The 16,834-nt window shown below is 42.9% G+C and overlaps 1 protein-coding gene across 1 annotated transcript in view; it reads left to right on the top strand.

Moving 5' to 3' along the window:
- LOC144941141 (ankyrin repeat domain-containing protein 13C-like) overlaps positions 1–16,834 on the top strand; it is a 37,267-nt gene that overhangs the window by 1,985 nt on the left and 18,448 nt on the right. The window contains exons 2-7 of the mRNA XM_078867673.1: positions 2,073–2,114; positions 5,986–6,090; positions 7,856–7,941; positions 10,298–10,343; positions 13,455–13,521; positions 15,728–15,872. Of these exons, the coding sequence (XP_078723799.1) occupies positions 2,073–2,114; positions 5,986–6,090; positions 7,856–7,941; positions 10,298–10,343; positions 13,455–13,521; positions 15,728–15,872 (491 nt within the window). The remainder of the gene's footprint in view (positions 1–2,072; positions 2,115–5,985; positions 6,091–7,855; positions 7,942–10,297; positions 10,344–13,454; positions 13,522–15,727; positions 15,873–16,834) is intronic.

Genomic DNA, 16,834 nt, shown 5'->3' with positions numbered 1-16,834 from the left:
AATAATATGTTTTATTGTTTTCTGTATGGTACTGTGGACAACAAAAAGTGAAATGGGGTCCTCGTAATGCAGAACAAGTTGGGTTTTGGGGTAGGTGAAGGGGCATCACTAGGGCAAGTCATGCCTCCTTGGCTAGTTGATTAGGGATAGCAGGGTTAGAGTTTGGTTGGTTTGTGTACTTCACTACCACTTGGGGTTGTGACATGGCCCAACAGTCACGTGTTGACCTCTTGCTGCAGATGTTTGCGATTCAAATGTGGCAGGGTCACCCTGGTTAGGATCGCATAAAATGCATTGTGTGCTTCGCAGTGTAGATTAAAGATCCCTTAAAAATCCGTAACGAGTAGGCCATTTTCGATTTAAAGCTTTCGTGACTGCAGGGATTCATCTTCTTGGTTCTTTCGGTAAAGTCACGTAGAAGGGAAATAATAAAAATAATAAAAATCAAACATAATAAAATACAATTCTCACTGAGAATTGTATTTTATTATGTTCTCACTGAGAATTGTATTTTATTGTGTTTTATTTTTATTATTTTATTATTTCCCTTCTACGTGACTTTACCGAAAGAACCCAAGAAGATGAGTAGGCCATTGTGGTTTGGTTTCATGTCCAATTTTGGCCAGTTAGAAATTTCCATACAAATAATGTAATTGGTATTACACTTAGCAAGCGTTGCGCCCTTTTGGCAGACTAATGCCTGCTGGCTGTCCAGGGACAGCTGCCACTGGGGATGGCCTTTGAAATGTATGAGATGTGCGGTAAAGTCGCTTATCGTGTATGAAGCACTGAGATGCCCAGGTCTAAAGGGCACTATACTCTATCAGAAACAATCATTATTGATGTTGTGATTCCTCCCCAATGCTGTGTTTTGGCTGTGCACGTTTTAATCTCTCTGGCCGTGTCAAACATCTTCGAAAAAAGGGCAATTTGCCGCATTGTTAGTGATGGAGACGTTGGCACATTATCACCAAAAGTCAGATGAATGGCTCCCCTGGTGCTTGCTGGGCTCGTGTAGGGTTAATGGATTGGGCGGCTGCGATGAGGTAATGCCATATACGTACTCTGCGTGTGACGTGCTGTATGTAACGCTGAGATGATGGGCAGAGGAAGAGGTGTGGTATTCTCATTCGGGCCACGTGAGACGTCTTGGCGTTAATGCCAGCCGGTAACAGGACAATGCCCTTGAAAATTGAATTGAAATCGATCACACAAGAGGCTCTTGGTAAATATTAACAAACCGTGCATTTTTAATGGTGAAGTCGCATTTTAAAACCATTTCAGTGTGAGGGTCAGCGAAGAGTGACTACCCTTGGCCGTACAGCTGCCGTGCTCAGGTGATGATGACTTAATTGGAGCCATGTGACTCCACTAAAAATGACTCAACTTGTGAAATGGCTTCTTGTTGTGGCTGGCAGTAAGTGTTAGTCTGCGTGCAGCTTCAGAACATGATTATTAAAACAGCCTTTGAGGAGTAATCCGATTTCCATTTTGTTTTAAATACTTGTGACTAGTTGACTTAATGCAAGATTTAATATTCTCTCAGTTGACGTCCTGTCCAGGCATGCTTTAGCAGCAGTGTGCCAGAATTGTAATGTTTTTTTGGAATTGTACCAACAAGATTAAGAGGTTCCACAGTACACACAATTGGTTGTTAGGGTACTCCAGGTATCGAATTGTGGAGGTAGACCGTAGAAAATTAAGATTTATTACTTTGGCCATGGTTTCATCATGACCAAGGAACACAAAACAGTTCACGCCATGCTCCAGCAATGTGGTTTATAGTACTTTAAAGACATTTCATGACATAATTGATCAGAAGTATATTTCATAAAGCATAGTGTTTTATTTCCAACTGCTTTGTGGTTTATTTATGTTACTCTGGAAATGTGAATTGTACTTATATATAGTTAATGAGCAATAACACAAAACAGCTGGCTCTTAGTACATATTATTTTGCCCTTTAAGTGCAACGCTGTGTGGAAGTCATTGCCAATCGTTGGATCAACTTTTTTCACGTGTGCTCATTGTTTGATGTGCTTTTAAATGTATGCATTTTGTCATTTCCACAGGTAACACCCCCCTGCATTTAGCTGTGATGCTTGGACATAAAGGTAAGTGCATAATGCCCCGTGACATTTTATTGTGTTAATAGCTGGTCTCTTTCCTGATTCACTTCAGTTTATGATGTGGGCCTCAATAAGTGCCCACAAACGTCCGTTTCTGTATACCCGTAAACCCTTGCAGTCATATTGATTTCTAAACTAATAAAATATGCAGTTGTATGGCACTGGTAAGATTTTCAGTACTGCTTGTTTAATGAGTAAAACCACCTTTAAGAAGGACATTCACTTGCTCTGGCATGTGCCCTTCAGTTAAACACCTTTACCAAGTGCATGAGGTAGTACTCATTTGCATTAATAATAATTCAAATTGATAATGCGCATTCCATCCTAGGATCCCAATGCGCAGTCCTGGATTAGTGGTTGAAATTCCACATTCCTATTGCATAGGGAATTATATCCATAGAACAACAATAGTCGATTGCCCACAAAGTGATACTTACCATTTAGGATTTTCTTTGTGTTATTTTGTATTTTTTATTGCATCTATAACCGAAAACGTGTGGATCGTTCTGTATCTGCAGGTGCTTCTATATTTAGATGCACTATTCATTTAAATAATTATATTATATGCATTGGTAAAAGATAACAATTGCCTTCCTAAACGAATATTCTATTATTTTTCAGTAAATTAACAAAAATGGTCTGTCTACATTACATTGCAAACATTTATGCAATGATCGTGTATATCTTTAAAAAATATATATTTAGACTTTTTGGTGTAGCATTTTGAATTGATTATACCTGCAATGCAAAGGTCATGCATGTAGTGCAACAGACACTTTGCTCAACCCCTAATGCGCTGCCTACAAATGGATTAAAATATTAGAATAAAAAAAACTTCATTACATTTTTAATGTGGGGTGTGAATTTAAAATGAGGCCTAATCTTTTTTGCAGCCCATGTCCCAAATTCTTCTTTTCCATTACCGCCTTACCAGTTCCTCTCTCTCCTGAGATCAATACCCATCTCCCAAGGAATTCAATCGCGCCACTGGTGCAGTTTTAGACGTGCTCTGGGAAACATGGTGAATGCTCAGAAATTGGCGTTAAAGCCACACAATTTAATTCGCCCCTGCTAACCTCGCATTTGAGAGTGGATTGATGAAAGCGTGCGTTACAGCAAACAATGATGCCATTGGTAACCAATCGCACCTTCTCGTTTACCATATACGGCGGTCCCGACTTTTTTCGACACAATTCGTTCCTGGAAACCCTGTCATAAATCGTAAATCTGACCCTTTTATCCCATAGACAGTAGAAACAGTCGAAACATTACTTGCCGATGTGTGTTCCCTTTTATCGGCCATATTTAACAGGGTTTAGTAGGTAAATATCCACAAAATCACTTGAGAATAGCAAACACTCCACGCCAAGTCACATCGGAAACCAGACTGACTGTTCAAATGTGTTCGAGAGTCGTGTCGGAAGATGCGTCATAAACCAAGTTTCTGTCAAAGCAATCGCATTGTGGCATTATATAGACATCATAAATGAGGATCGTTGTAAATCGGACTGTAGTAAACTGGAAACCACCTGTATTTTATTTTGTCTGCTTTTAAATATCTATCCTGGCAGGATGACTCATGCTGATCTCTATTTCACACACAGTGCAGACCACGAAACGCATGCTCGTATAATTATAAGGCAGTGCCGAGACCACTCAGTGGTTAAATACCAGTGGAATGTGCATACCCTTGCAAGTGTATAATTCTCCATCGGCAGCAATTGAACTTTAATCTGTTCAAATATCTAACCATTCATTGCATCTTTAGGTTTCATCATTTGGTATTACGTTTCTAATTAACAGGGTGGTTCATTAATACAACTTAGATATGTTATAGTGCACCAAGTGAGTGGTTGCTTTTTGCATGTGAAGTGCCAAGGCTTTGACAAGTGTCGTCAAGCCTTGTGGGCTCTGCTTAGATAACGGAGGAGGTGGCTTACCCCTCTTATCTCTTAACTGCGGTCCAGCGTGCGTCATGTTTTGTTGATATCCTGAAAACGGCTTGATGTCTGCACCAGGATTCCCATCTGTTTCAAGTTCTGTGTAATTCAGCTGCAGGCAGTGTTAGGTAGCGTCATTCACGCGTGCAGTGAAGTGTTAATGCATTTGTTTTGTTGCTATCAGGCTGCAAAATACGATGGAAATAAATAAGTAATTTAGGAATTGTAGATTTCCATTCGAATAAAATATTGTCATGTTTTTAATGGATATAGTACTGCAGTAGATTTTTGTTTTTAAGGTTTCACGAAAAATACAAACATTTACAAATCCTAATTGTATTAAAGTGCGTAAAAAAATATTGTACTGCAGTAATACTCAAGTCCCCTTAAATTATTTCTGTGTTAAATGTTATGTTTAAGATGTTTTTCTTACTCCAGTGTGCCAAGAGCAGTGAAAATGAGACATTGTGTTTTGGAAGTGTCTCCAGTTTCTCTGAATTAATTTTATGGCAGTGGACGTGCCCTGCAAATAACCCTGTCTTGTTGGGGTCAACTTGATGTCAGAATAATTCTGTCACTAGAAGCTTGGCTTTGCCTTGCTGAGGAATAAAACATAAATAATAATAAACAGTTCTTCCGGGGAGATGTATAGCGTTAGACCGCGCATGCAGTGAACAGCCAATTAATAATTCTAGATTTGAAGCTTTTTTAATAACTTTCTATACTTCAATAGTGTACATTTAAGTATAGATTTGCCCTGAGATCTATTTTAAATTGTCCTGCAGTTAGCACAAAACCATGTTTTACCTTCAAATTAGGTTGTTTAATCGAAGGAGAGTGATTTTGTTGAGCACATGTAATTGACCAATTTTATAGAGTTCCTTGTTCTCTTTATAATTAGATTCAATTAAAAAAAACTTTAAGGTTGTAATTAAGACGTGGAGTAGCTAGTATGGTGCACGGTGTTAAACCACAAATGCGTATTGTCTATAATAATGGTCTTTACCCAGGAAAGCCTCGCCTAGACTTGAGACCGTTTTTTTTAGAAGGGCCCTGCATCAGAATGCTTGGCCAATTCTATAAATTATTGTGTTATATATGGAACGTAATCAGAGTGCCTGGAGAAAACATACATGTAACAGCATAACTTATAAAGCTCTGCACGAATCGATGGTCCATTCCTGGACTGCTAGCTCCTGGCCACCTCACAGCCCAGAGAGTTTTGGAGTTTCAGAAATATACATTATACCACCAATACTTATCTGTAAAGTGCTGGAGCACAACCCTTTGCTTTATGTCCACACGATCATACACTGGAACACAGGCTACCATCACCGCAAAAGCTACGATACAAAATACATTTGATGGCAGTTGTCACTGACATTGATCATTGGATTACAGGTGTGAGCCATGCCTAGTGTTAATCTCCAATCCTTTTCCCATCAATCTACTAAACAGGATTGTACTTTGCTTAGCTTCTGGATACATTCAAGGTGTATTTGATTGTATTGAGGCATCTGAGGATAATTTTGTCGGATCGAAGAAACTCAAGCCTCCGTACTGCGTGTAGCCAAGCTCTTAAGAGAGGGCAAGTAGTGTAGCGGTTAGCGTGCTGCTCTCTGAACCCGGGCACCTAAGTTCAAATCCCACTCACGGCCAACACCAGTGACAATTATTTCAACCAGTCCTGAGCCTCCCCTGGGTCCACTCGGCCTCAAATGAGTACCTGGTGCGGTGTGTAAACATCGCCACCAGGGAGACAAAGGAGGTAGGTCGTGCTGCTGGCCACCCACCCCCTCGTGTGCCGTACTGGCCTTCATAGGTGCTCGCTAACAACACTTGCCCCAACAGTATGTGACAGCTATATAGGGGATATTTGTCTTTTGTGCCCATAACCTCCTGTACTTGTTCCACAGAATGTGCTCACCTGCTGCTAGCCCACAATGCCCCCGTGAAGGTGAAGAATGCCCAGGGATGGAGCCCCCTCGCCGAGGCAATCAGCTACGGAGACCGGCAGATGAGTAAGCGGCCCTCTGAGAACAGTCCCACGGTGCCAATGGTTATTGTGCGTGCTGTTATTTCACCATCATCATCGTCAACTGTTATTCTATCAACTGCTGTATGTAGGTCTCCCCATGTTATCGCCATCTGTCACAGTCCTGCGATGCAACAGTCTATCTTGCTGCTGCACACGACCTAATCCTGTGGCCCCATCTCCGTTGTGGTCGATCTCTCTGGCGCTTTCCAACCTTTGCTGTCTGTCATCAGTATTGTCCATTTGCTATCCTCCCTTTTAGCCACGTGTTCTGGCCAAGCTTTTCAATGTAACTTTTCTTAACCATAAATTTGATGTAGCTATGTTGTGTGTGTTATCTAATGCGTGTGTTCATCTTTGTGCGTCTCGGTGGAATGCCCATGTTTAGACCAAATATGTATTAATAAAAGCAGGGCACATAGAATCAAACCTATTGCTAGCATTTACACAGTTTAAAGATAAAGCGTTCATTTTTTATCATTCAAAAGGTCACGCAAAATATTTTTTGCTAAAATGAATGTGGTTCTTTGCTTAGCTGTGTTGTCATCCCTGTGCCATTGGTGAACATTTTACATTTCTACGACGGTGTCCAGTCTCTCATTAGGGTGACTTCTGTTTATACCACAGTGGTAGTCTTTTCATCATTCCCAGAGGTAAAATGAGCTGAGTCAAAACCTCTGGCCTGGATTTGAACTCTGATTGCAAATCAAGTGCTTTTTCCACAGCACCACTTAGCCGGCTATCACTGCTCTAAGTATGTCTTAATTACCGTGGTGTTAATGGGTCTAGTGATTCATGTAAATATAATTATTCATTTATAAGCGTTTCTACTTTTTTCCTAACAATTTGCCATTTTTTTCGAAGAAGTTGCTAACAGTTCTTTTTACACAGGTCTCCCTTTTAAAGAGAAAGTTTACATTTGAACAACCTCTCACCTTGTTATGAATCTTAAGAAATCCTTCTGTTCGTTCTATGTCATTATTTTATTGCGGTAGGTATAATTGACCTCTATCCTTGGGATCCATGTCTCAGGTTGAATTTTAGCCAGGTCTCTCTGAGACAGCAATCCAGAAAATGTTTCCGCACCCGGCACACCACATTTAACACATTCCTGCGGAGGGAGCTGGTAGGCACGTTGGGTTGCTCGGTCAATGGCCAGGGTCAACGGTGGCATGGTGTATTCCGCAAATATGGCCGACTGTGAGGGTGGGCACAAGCCGGCGTGAGTAGGTTAAACGTTGAGTTTTATAAGGGCACCACGGGGTGACCAGCCCCTCCCCATACAGCCCCACCCCTCCCACCCCCCACCCAGCCCCACCCTCCCAGCCCAGCCCCTCCCCACCCTCCCCACCCAGCCCCTCCCCACCCAGCCCCTCCCCTCTCCACCAAGCCCCACCCCTCCCATTTTTGGATGCACGACGGATGGACGGACACAATAATCCCCTGTGGGCTCGTGTAACCAGGTGGTTCCTACCAGTAGTAATCGTCTCGGTATGGATGTGGCTACTACAATTGACACCCTTGCAAGCGAGACGTTCTATGTCAAGGGATTATTCAAGCAACAACAACAAAACTAGTCACGTGACCTCTTCTGGTTTTTACCAGCGACCCGGAAAAATATTCAGCAAGAAATGAAGCCCTGACTGTCATGACACATCGACATGGGTGGCTGAGGTTTTGTAGGCAAGGTGGCGGGCCGCTCGCTTGCGAACTGATGCGCATGTTTGTGCGACGCTTCCGTGCGCCCGCAGTCACGACGCTGCTGAGGAAGTTGAAGCAGCAGTCGCGTGAGCACGTGGAGGAGAAGCGGCCTCGCCTGCTGAAAGCGCTCCGGGAGGTGAGTGGCGCTTTGTCGTCGTCAAAGGTGGATGTGACGAGATGGAAGAAACGAGTGTCGTAGGCCTTGTCTTGCCGAGATGTTCACGTCCTACCGCTTCTGAACACGTGATTACTGTGGAGGGTAACGATTCACTCAATGCCTGTGACCGAATTGCCCACCAATGCACCTGATCTTCTCGGATATCGGAATTTAAGCGGCGTTGAGCGTGTTTGGTTCTTGGATGGGTGACCACCATGCACAAACCAGGTCATCATAGGGCTGCAGAGTTAGCTAGTGGGCAGTAGAGGGCAGTGGAGCAAAATCTAGAATTTTACTGTAGTATGCTCTTCACCAACCCGCACTGACCAGGGTAGTGAAGTATGGTCGTAAAATCTTCACGGCATGGAGAGGCGGTTATCGAGCAGTAAACTGACAAAAGGGCCACACTTGGTGAGTGAGGCACCCCTCCGACACACTGAGATGAAGGGTCACACTTTAATCCAAGGTTTATTTTTTGTCCCATTGTTCCTGTTTAGTTTGTTCCTTTTCAGTAAATTATCTTTAGGGAACATTTGTTTTAAATTTGCATCAGATGTAAATAATGTATTGTTATATACTGACACTGGTATATTGAGGTGAGGTCAACGTTGTAACAAGTGATTCATTACATTCCTGATGATTTATTTTCCTTGAAATAAAATCCTCATGATTTTTAGTTTCCTGATTGCTTTTCACTCCACTCCATATATATAATTGATAAGAATTACGGGTGTAATGATGCATTGGTTTATCGATGTAAATCAGTTCTTTATCTCATATTACATGCATAAAATTGTATGGGTAAGAATCAATGTTGTTCATTTGTATATGTTGTATGTAATGGGTTCATAATAGAGATTTTTTGGGTTAGATCGCGTTAATATACATGTGTCGTTAAACTCGCCACCACCCGACATAACCAATAAGTAAGGTTTGTCACATTAACAAAATATGGCAATTCGTTACTCGTACAGCACACCGGTCGGTGTGTTGGAGAGTAAACCCACAACATTTACAATTCGATTACGACGTTTCGCCAGTAATTACAACTAGCATCATCAGACGGACAGCCAGATTTGTGGAGAAATCCTCCTGCTGTTTCGTTATTAAATAAAGTGATAAATGTGACGTCGTCACTTGTGAGCCAATCGGGTGCGAAGGCCAGATGATGGTGGGGGCTTAATGTATGCATGTACATTATGAATACATAAAATTATGTAATGGTTTGACTTGACAGCTGCAGCCACTGGAAGTTCCTAGTGGGGAGGGAAGGTGGTGGGGGTGAATCGTTACAACTCTCATCTGTTATTGTTCAACGTTATTAGAATAAGGGATATATCTCTTGTTCTAGTTGTAATGTTAAACACGTTTGAAAGTTCTCGTGAAAGGTTAAACATTTTAAATTATGAAACTTGCGTGGATGCGATGCAGTATTAATTAATAACAGGATTTTTCCCCTTTTTGTTTGGCAACAAAACTGAAACCTTTTTACAAGGAATCATGTGTGCATTAACCACAATACTTGTGGTCAAAATGCAAACAAAAAACACTGATAATTTCTGCATTGTCGTTGAAATTGATTGGTCCACACCAGAGATAGCTTTCTTTTGAGCCTCGTCTCAATTGGTGCTAGACCAGAGGACGCCAAAAGGCGTACAGCTCAAAGACAATGCACTATCAAAGTAATGAGGGCTCGGGGTAAGCATCTACATCATAAGACCTCCTTTGCCAGTACCAAAATATAATAATAGGGTTTTTCCCCTTTTTTCTGGCAACAAAATTGAAACCTTTTTTTACAAGGAATCATGTGTGCAGGCTCAAAAGAAAGCTATCTCTGGTGTGGACCAATCAGTTTCAAGGACAATGCACATATTATCAGAGTGTTTTTTGTTTGCATTTTGACCACAAGTATTGTGGTTAATGCACACATGATTCCTTGTAAAAAGGTTTCAGTTTTGTTGCCAGAAAAAAGGGTAAAAATCCTATTTTATTTTGGTACTGGCAAAGTAGGTCTTATGATGATGCAGTATTCATTGTTTCAAACACTACTAAGCACTAAGTGCCGGCTCGGATCTTCGGGCACCAAACACCACCAACCAGTTTCGGGGAGAGATTTTACTCAACTCTCCTTTCTTCAGGGCGAGTCCACACTGCCACACGTTACAACTCCACTCTCAGAAGGGTTGGATTATACTATCAGCAGGTGAGACGTCATGGATTGTTTTATAAACTGAAGTAGAAAAAGTGCCTTTGTGGCAAGAAAGAATGCTTGCCTTGGCATTGATGAAAGAGCTGACCTCACCCATAGCATGTAACCTGTTCCTTGTATTTGCAGCTTGGAAATTTCTACCTGGAGCTGCACTGGGACTTCCAGAGCTGGGGTGAGTTCTGTCCACCGCATGTGTTTTGAGGGTTATAGGTCATCGGCAACGGGCAGCTTGGCAAAACGACCCGGCTATAAATAGAACAGAGGGGATATAAGTTTAAACAAGGTATAACTTAATTCAAATTGCACTGTCCAATGGGCCATGTAAAGTAGAATCCAATTAATGTAACATTTAAAATAATATTACTTTAATGCGAGCTGGTTTCATTTGTGCAGCTGCTACGACATAATGTAGAGCTGTGGGAAAGTTGGGTGGGTTTCTGTCATTTATGTCAAGTCTGCAAAGCTCACTGCGCAACATTGCATTGATTTTTCAACTAAAATCGATTCTTATGCTCACAATACATGCAACTTATCCTGCATGCGATAATTTAATATTTACAATGTATGCAATTAGATGATGTTATATTTATGCGAATCATGTGAACCTAATTATACAAACGAGACAGAAAAACGAGATGAAATTAAAAATCTTGAATCAAATCATGAGCTCCCTCCTCCCACCAAATAATAAACATTCATAAAATTATTATGGGGCATCGAGTTAATTGTTATATGCTCCGTAACGTATGCTTAATATAACGCCGTTCACTCTGGTGGATCCAGCAAGAGCTGGTAACTCAAGGCCTACCATTGCAAGTGTGGCCTTTGCTGAGTGGCCCTTGATTTAAGCAATAATGAGACTGACAAAAACATTTCGTCGAAGGTTGACTAAATGGAGATAAGGTGCTTGTTTGGCCGAGGCTGCTGCGGTAATGAGGCTAACGACGCGACCTGAATGCCATGCTTGCGTCCGCTGATGAATGGGCAGTGAAAAGCTCCTGACTGGATAGCTATTACTGCTTGCTATAAATCGTCATGTCCTGCTATTAGTTAACAATTACTGTAAGCCACTGGCTCACTCGGGTAATCAAGCGGAGTACTAATTTCCTTGTTACTGCTTTACAAATTGCACTTACTGCTTACAAAAAACGGAATGAGATCTTTTTAATTCAATCTTTAAAACTATATTTTTTTCAACAAGCCTGAGATATGTCACCTTTATGTTTAGTAAATATTGTATATTTGCCTTTAGAAATGTTATGAAACCAAATTAATCCAAGTCCATTGAGTTGATGGTCTCATCCTGGTCACCAATGATTGCGCACACGAAAAAACGCATTCACAACAAATTTGGTTCTCACACTTAATTTGGTCAAATTGCAACTGTGAGAATGAAACACATTGGTCAACTGTCATGCAGCAAACACAGTCCTCCATGGCAGAGTGCATGGGAATGTGCTGCCCCCTAATGTGTAGAACAGAGGTCACTGGAAGGAATGTCAGAATCAGATGTGATAACCGCTTCTATGGGATGTTCTCTAATACCAAGGATTGCTCTGCTCTACAAAAGATCTGAATGGAATTTTCATCTCGTGAAATTCCGATCGCACAATCGGGATTCATTGGGCAAAACGATAAAAATGAGAATAAAGCTTTGCCGTTGGGTCGGACCGGTGCGCTGTGTTTGTGTGAAAGAGCCACACACACAGAACCATTGTAAAACACAATCCTGAAATCACGACACACGTGACCCACAAGCATTCTCACTGCTTTCCCTGGCCTTGGTGTGTTCTTTTCATAGTTCACAAGCATCTCAAAGCCTTATTTTCGAACGAGCCTTTTGTATTTCTTTCTGTTCAGTAACCCCATGCGCATGTTTCAATAATTAAATCTCATTATTCTCAAAAGATTGCTACACACTAGGCATGGGGTCGGAAGTGCCGTGATTTGTTTGGAGTGCTTTTTGTGGCGGATCATGTTGGTAGGCTGGATTGGTAATCCATAGGGATCTTTTGGAATGTCCTGATCTCTTTAACAATAGGGAATGGGAAAACTTGCAAATGTGGTAGCATTGGAGTGTGTTGGTTTTCACATGTTGTTGTGGCTATTGGCTCGTTATGGAAGAATGTTAAGTCTGGTCTTTTTTTGTATTGTTTGTTGCACTTTGTGTGCAGCGTGTTGGCAAATATCTGTAATCTTGAGTCTCGCGCAATAACCGCATATGCAGCCAAGCATCGAGGGAGTACAATGGAGACTTTTGCCATCAGACTTTCCAATAGGAGCCTGTATTTATCAGCCAAGTGCGGGGGCATGCGTGTTGCGTGCTGGTGTGCGGTGATTGGATCGAGCCATTTTGCCCGTTTTCGGTCAATGGCATTTCACCGAGTGGCTGTGGCGTTTGCAATCCTAGAGGAGCAAGGTTCAAACCCATGACAAACCCAGCATTTGTACCACCTTGTCTTGAATCCATGACGGACGCTTGTGTTGCGATCGAAACGTCGTGTTCTTTTATTATTTACTCTATAGACGTGACTTTACCGAAAGAACCAGAAAGTAGGGAGAAGTACTGAAATGTCTAATAACCCGGCGTTTAATGTGTTTGGGAATTACCCATAGCTAGGAATCGGACTCGGCTGTTTGGGTTTATAGTGCAGTTCATGAACCACTGCATCACCCCTGAATTTCACCACCCCTTTTAATGACGGAAACCAGACTGGAAATTATTACACGTTGTGCACAGCACGTACACAAAAACGGTGACGCAATCCAGATATAAGGTGACGTGTGCGCCAGGTGTGTTGGCTGACAGCCCCAGATCGAGTGTGCCAAACCCTCGCTGTCATGGGTGCCGCACAGTTGTGGTCAACACTGGGCCGGTGACGGCCTGTAGTTAACTACCTCTGGGCGCCACAGTGGCGAGATGTTGACTACCTCGCCTGGTATACAGGAGGTCGTGGGTTCGAACCCAACCCTGACGCCTGTACTGTATATTTGGAGTTTGCATCTTCTCCCTGTGGTCATGTAGATTTTTCTCTGTGTCCTCTGGTTCTTTTTTCCCTCCAAATTCAGAGTCAACGTGGGTTTAGAGTATTTGGCTGATATACATTTCCACGTGATAACCAACATCGATGATCTATTATTTGTGGCCAGGTCGCTTCTAAAAAAGTGCGATATAGCTCAGTGGACCTTACCTGGTAAAATAAAAAAAATAGCAATAGTGGAGCTGGTGATGGGCCCGTTGAGTGTGCCGCGCTGATGTGCCGCTGTGGCGTGTGTCGTGCAGTCCCCCTGGTGTCACGGATGCTCCCCTCTGACACGTGCAAGATCTACAAGCACGGCACCAACATCAGGTGAGGTGGTCACGTGCAGCGTGGCAGTTGTCGAAGCGGCGGTGGGTGGGGGCTGCGACCCACACATACCAGAAGGGCATGCGAGCGATTCAGAAGCGACTTACAATTACACTCCTCCGATTAGGGCCTCATTGGGGCTTGGGATGCACTCACGCATCTGTGGCCACTAGATGGCAGTGCGCCGTTAGACATGCGCCAAAGGGCCACGGTCAAGAACGCGGTGGCCACTCCGGATTGATCCAGAGGAGGTGAACGGTTAGCACCACGCGAGGCGGCCTCCGTTGAGAACTCTCGCCGGGCTCCTACGCTTGCATTTCATGACGTTTCTGTTCGTAATAATTAAACCCTCCACGCTCGCATATATATGCATCAAATCGAACGTCAAGTCAGTGTTGGTTATCATTTATGGAAATTGTATGCTAATTTTACACTGCAGGTCACGGATTCAGGAAAACTAAAAATGTCATGGAAAAATAATGAAAGTGTGAGAAAAACCTTAATAATGAGATCAACATATAAGTGATCCTTTATTGGAATTGTGATTCTGAATTCTAACAATGAATATAATTGCTTCTGTTTACGTGACAACCCTTACTAGTAGGGTGGTGGTGGTGGGTTTTAACGACACATTTATATATTTACGCGATTTAACCCAAAACTTATATTATGAATATAATTGCTGTGGGTGGGGTTGGGGATAGAGGAGGGAGGGGGAGTTGCTGAATCATCCATATCTAGCTTGCAACCCTGAGTAGATGTTAATAGGACGCGTCAGCTTTGGCAAGAACCTGACCATGGAACTTGGGTCACTGACACTAAAATTCACCCACTCATCCTCTTCCCAGCTCTAATGAATACAATGTTGCCACTGTCACTGACAGGCACGCGATGTGTTTTAAATATTTAGCTTCATTGGACTATTGGAGATGGTCATTTATTAAACGTGATGCCTCAACTTGGAATTGTTTTTAAAATATTTAACCTTATTTGGCTATTGCAGATGGCCGTTTATTAAAAGTGATGCCCAGAAAATGTATACACATGGGGTTAGCTGGCTGAGTATATGAATACATAATACAAAAAGTTGGCAAACCACAATTGTATTTAGCAAGCTCGATGTTTTTTCAGTGCAGTAATGATATTTTATTCCTTATCAGTCTGGAGAGCAATCTCGCAAACGTTTACATGAGCGTGACACATCGCTGGAGATTACATGCAGCATCATTCAGGTTGTTGACAGGAGCTCAGATCTCGAGTGAAAGCTCTTCCTGATCTGGGTCTTAATGTAGATGCCATGACGACCTCGGAACAATCGTGGCTGTGATCTTGTTTGTTAATTGCTCGTTGATTGGTAGTGACTGGCAGGTCAGGTTCGTGTAATAACGCGAATCTAGAAATTGGGTACAAAAGGCTAGCCTTAATTATGTTAATGTGTATAGTGTTCGTCATGAAGCTGGCATTTCATTTTTTTTGTGATTCTAGTTGAGCATTAACAAGATTTAATCATAAGGGCTTATTGATGAGCTTTAGTGAGTTCTTACGACTTTAAGTGTTCTTCTGCTATTTAATAGTCAATGACATTTTTTGATTAAATAGATCATTATTTCGTTTTTATTTGTTTCCAGGCCACATTATTTAGTTTTTTCTCAGTCTCTTGATTATGGAATTTATCTTTGCCAGTGTGCATTAGTTTTACATGGGGCTTTCAAATTATCAAGGCTGAGGCGACCTAGAAGAGGCCCATGAGGAGGGTTTAAGACACATTGTTTATATGACCTAACCCAAAAGGAACCAATTACGATCACAATATTGGTTGTGAAAGCCTACATGTAAAATTTGTTACGTATATTCAATTAAATTCGATCCAGAAACCCACCACATTTTCCATCAATTTGCAGATGACGTTTGTGGATTAGTAATTGTGAGGCTTAGATGGGTATTAAGAGCAGCACCGGGGTGCAGATTGAGAGTCGGAGTTGTTTCTGCAAGCAACGTGTTGTGCACGTCACACGAAACGTGTTGCGGGTTTCATACAACTCGCTGTCATGAGTATTTGAGACAAAATGTACGCACAGTGCACGGCAATGTTTCACGAGTTGCGGCACATGCACGCCCGTGTAACGTTATCGCAAGAACCTGCGTGGAAAGCGCGGGCCGCTAGAGCTTAACGAACGTGGCTAAAAGTGTGGCCCCGCTGCGTCGCCAGGCTGGACACGACGCTCATTGACTTCAACGACATGAAGTGGCAGCGCGGCGACATGAGCTTCATCTTCATTGGCGACTTGCCGCCATCGCACTCCCTCACCGTCCTCGACAATGAGCAGAAGGTCTACCAAAGGATATCCCACGAGGTGAGGGGGGGGGAAGGCTTTTTTGGTGAGACTGACTTGTATGCTTTGCAACGACCGAGAAAAATGGCAAGTGTCGGTCGAATGCGGCTTTCTCCAGTCTACGTGTCCATGTGTCTGTGTGCATGAGCATATGTGGGGTGTCTTTGTCTTTGGAGCAGCGGTGTAGCGGATAGTGCAATGCGCTCCAAAAAATCGGCGACCTGAGTTGGATTCCCACTCGGAGCCAACGCTGGTAATGAATATCTGAACTGGTCCTGAGCCTCCTATGAGTACCTGGTGAAGTGTGTAAATGTCAGCACTCGGGTAACAAAGGTAACCATGCATGGTGTGGGTCAGACCATCTAGTGCCTGCTTTAATAGATGTGTAGTGGGTTCATTTGAGACACACTTGATTTCGGAGGCAACACGTTTATTCTATGACCACAATGGGGTAACTATATAGTGGTAACCACCATGGCGTAATCTAGATTTGAAGTTTTGGGGTAACTACATAACCAGGTCAGGTCAATTAATACACTGCCTGACCCACAATGCCGAGCGTGAAGAGTGAAGAGACGTAGCACGGCGGGTTCCACTCCAGTAAACAGCCCTGATCGGCTCTCAGGATCTCCCTTTTCTGCCCCTGAGCGTGGTCTGGCTCCGCCCTCGGCCACGCTCCCTTCTGGATCCTCCGAGAAGGTTCTGGGCCATACACCAGGTGTCCCTCGCCACTTATTGCCCACATTCTTACCCTGTCCTGGTCACGTGCCCTCTCGGGTTCAACCAGGCTGTCACGTCCTCAACTGCCCTCTCTCTGAGTCACCAAAGTCATGCCCCCTAGGGCCCCCTTCCATGCCATAACATACTCTGGTGTCAGAGAGAGGCTCTAACACTCACAGTCCCACTCTTCTATCAGTAGCTGGCGCTAAACGCCGTAGTGACCCATTATTCATCACGATAGATGCACCATAATGGCTATATGG

This window comes from Lampetra fluviatilis, chromosome 24 (assembly GCF_964198595.1).
Source record: "Lampetra fluviatilis chromosome 24, kcLamFluv1.1, whole genome shotgun sequence".
Lineage (NCBI taxonomy): Eukaryota > Metazoa > Chordata > Hyperoartia > Petromyzontiformes > Petromyzontidae > Lampetra > Lampetra fluviatilis.
This window is presented reverse-complemented; position numbering and strand designations above follow the sequence as displayed.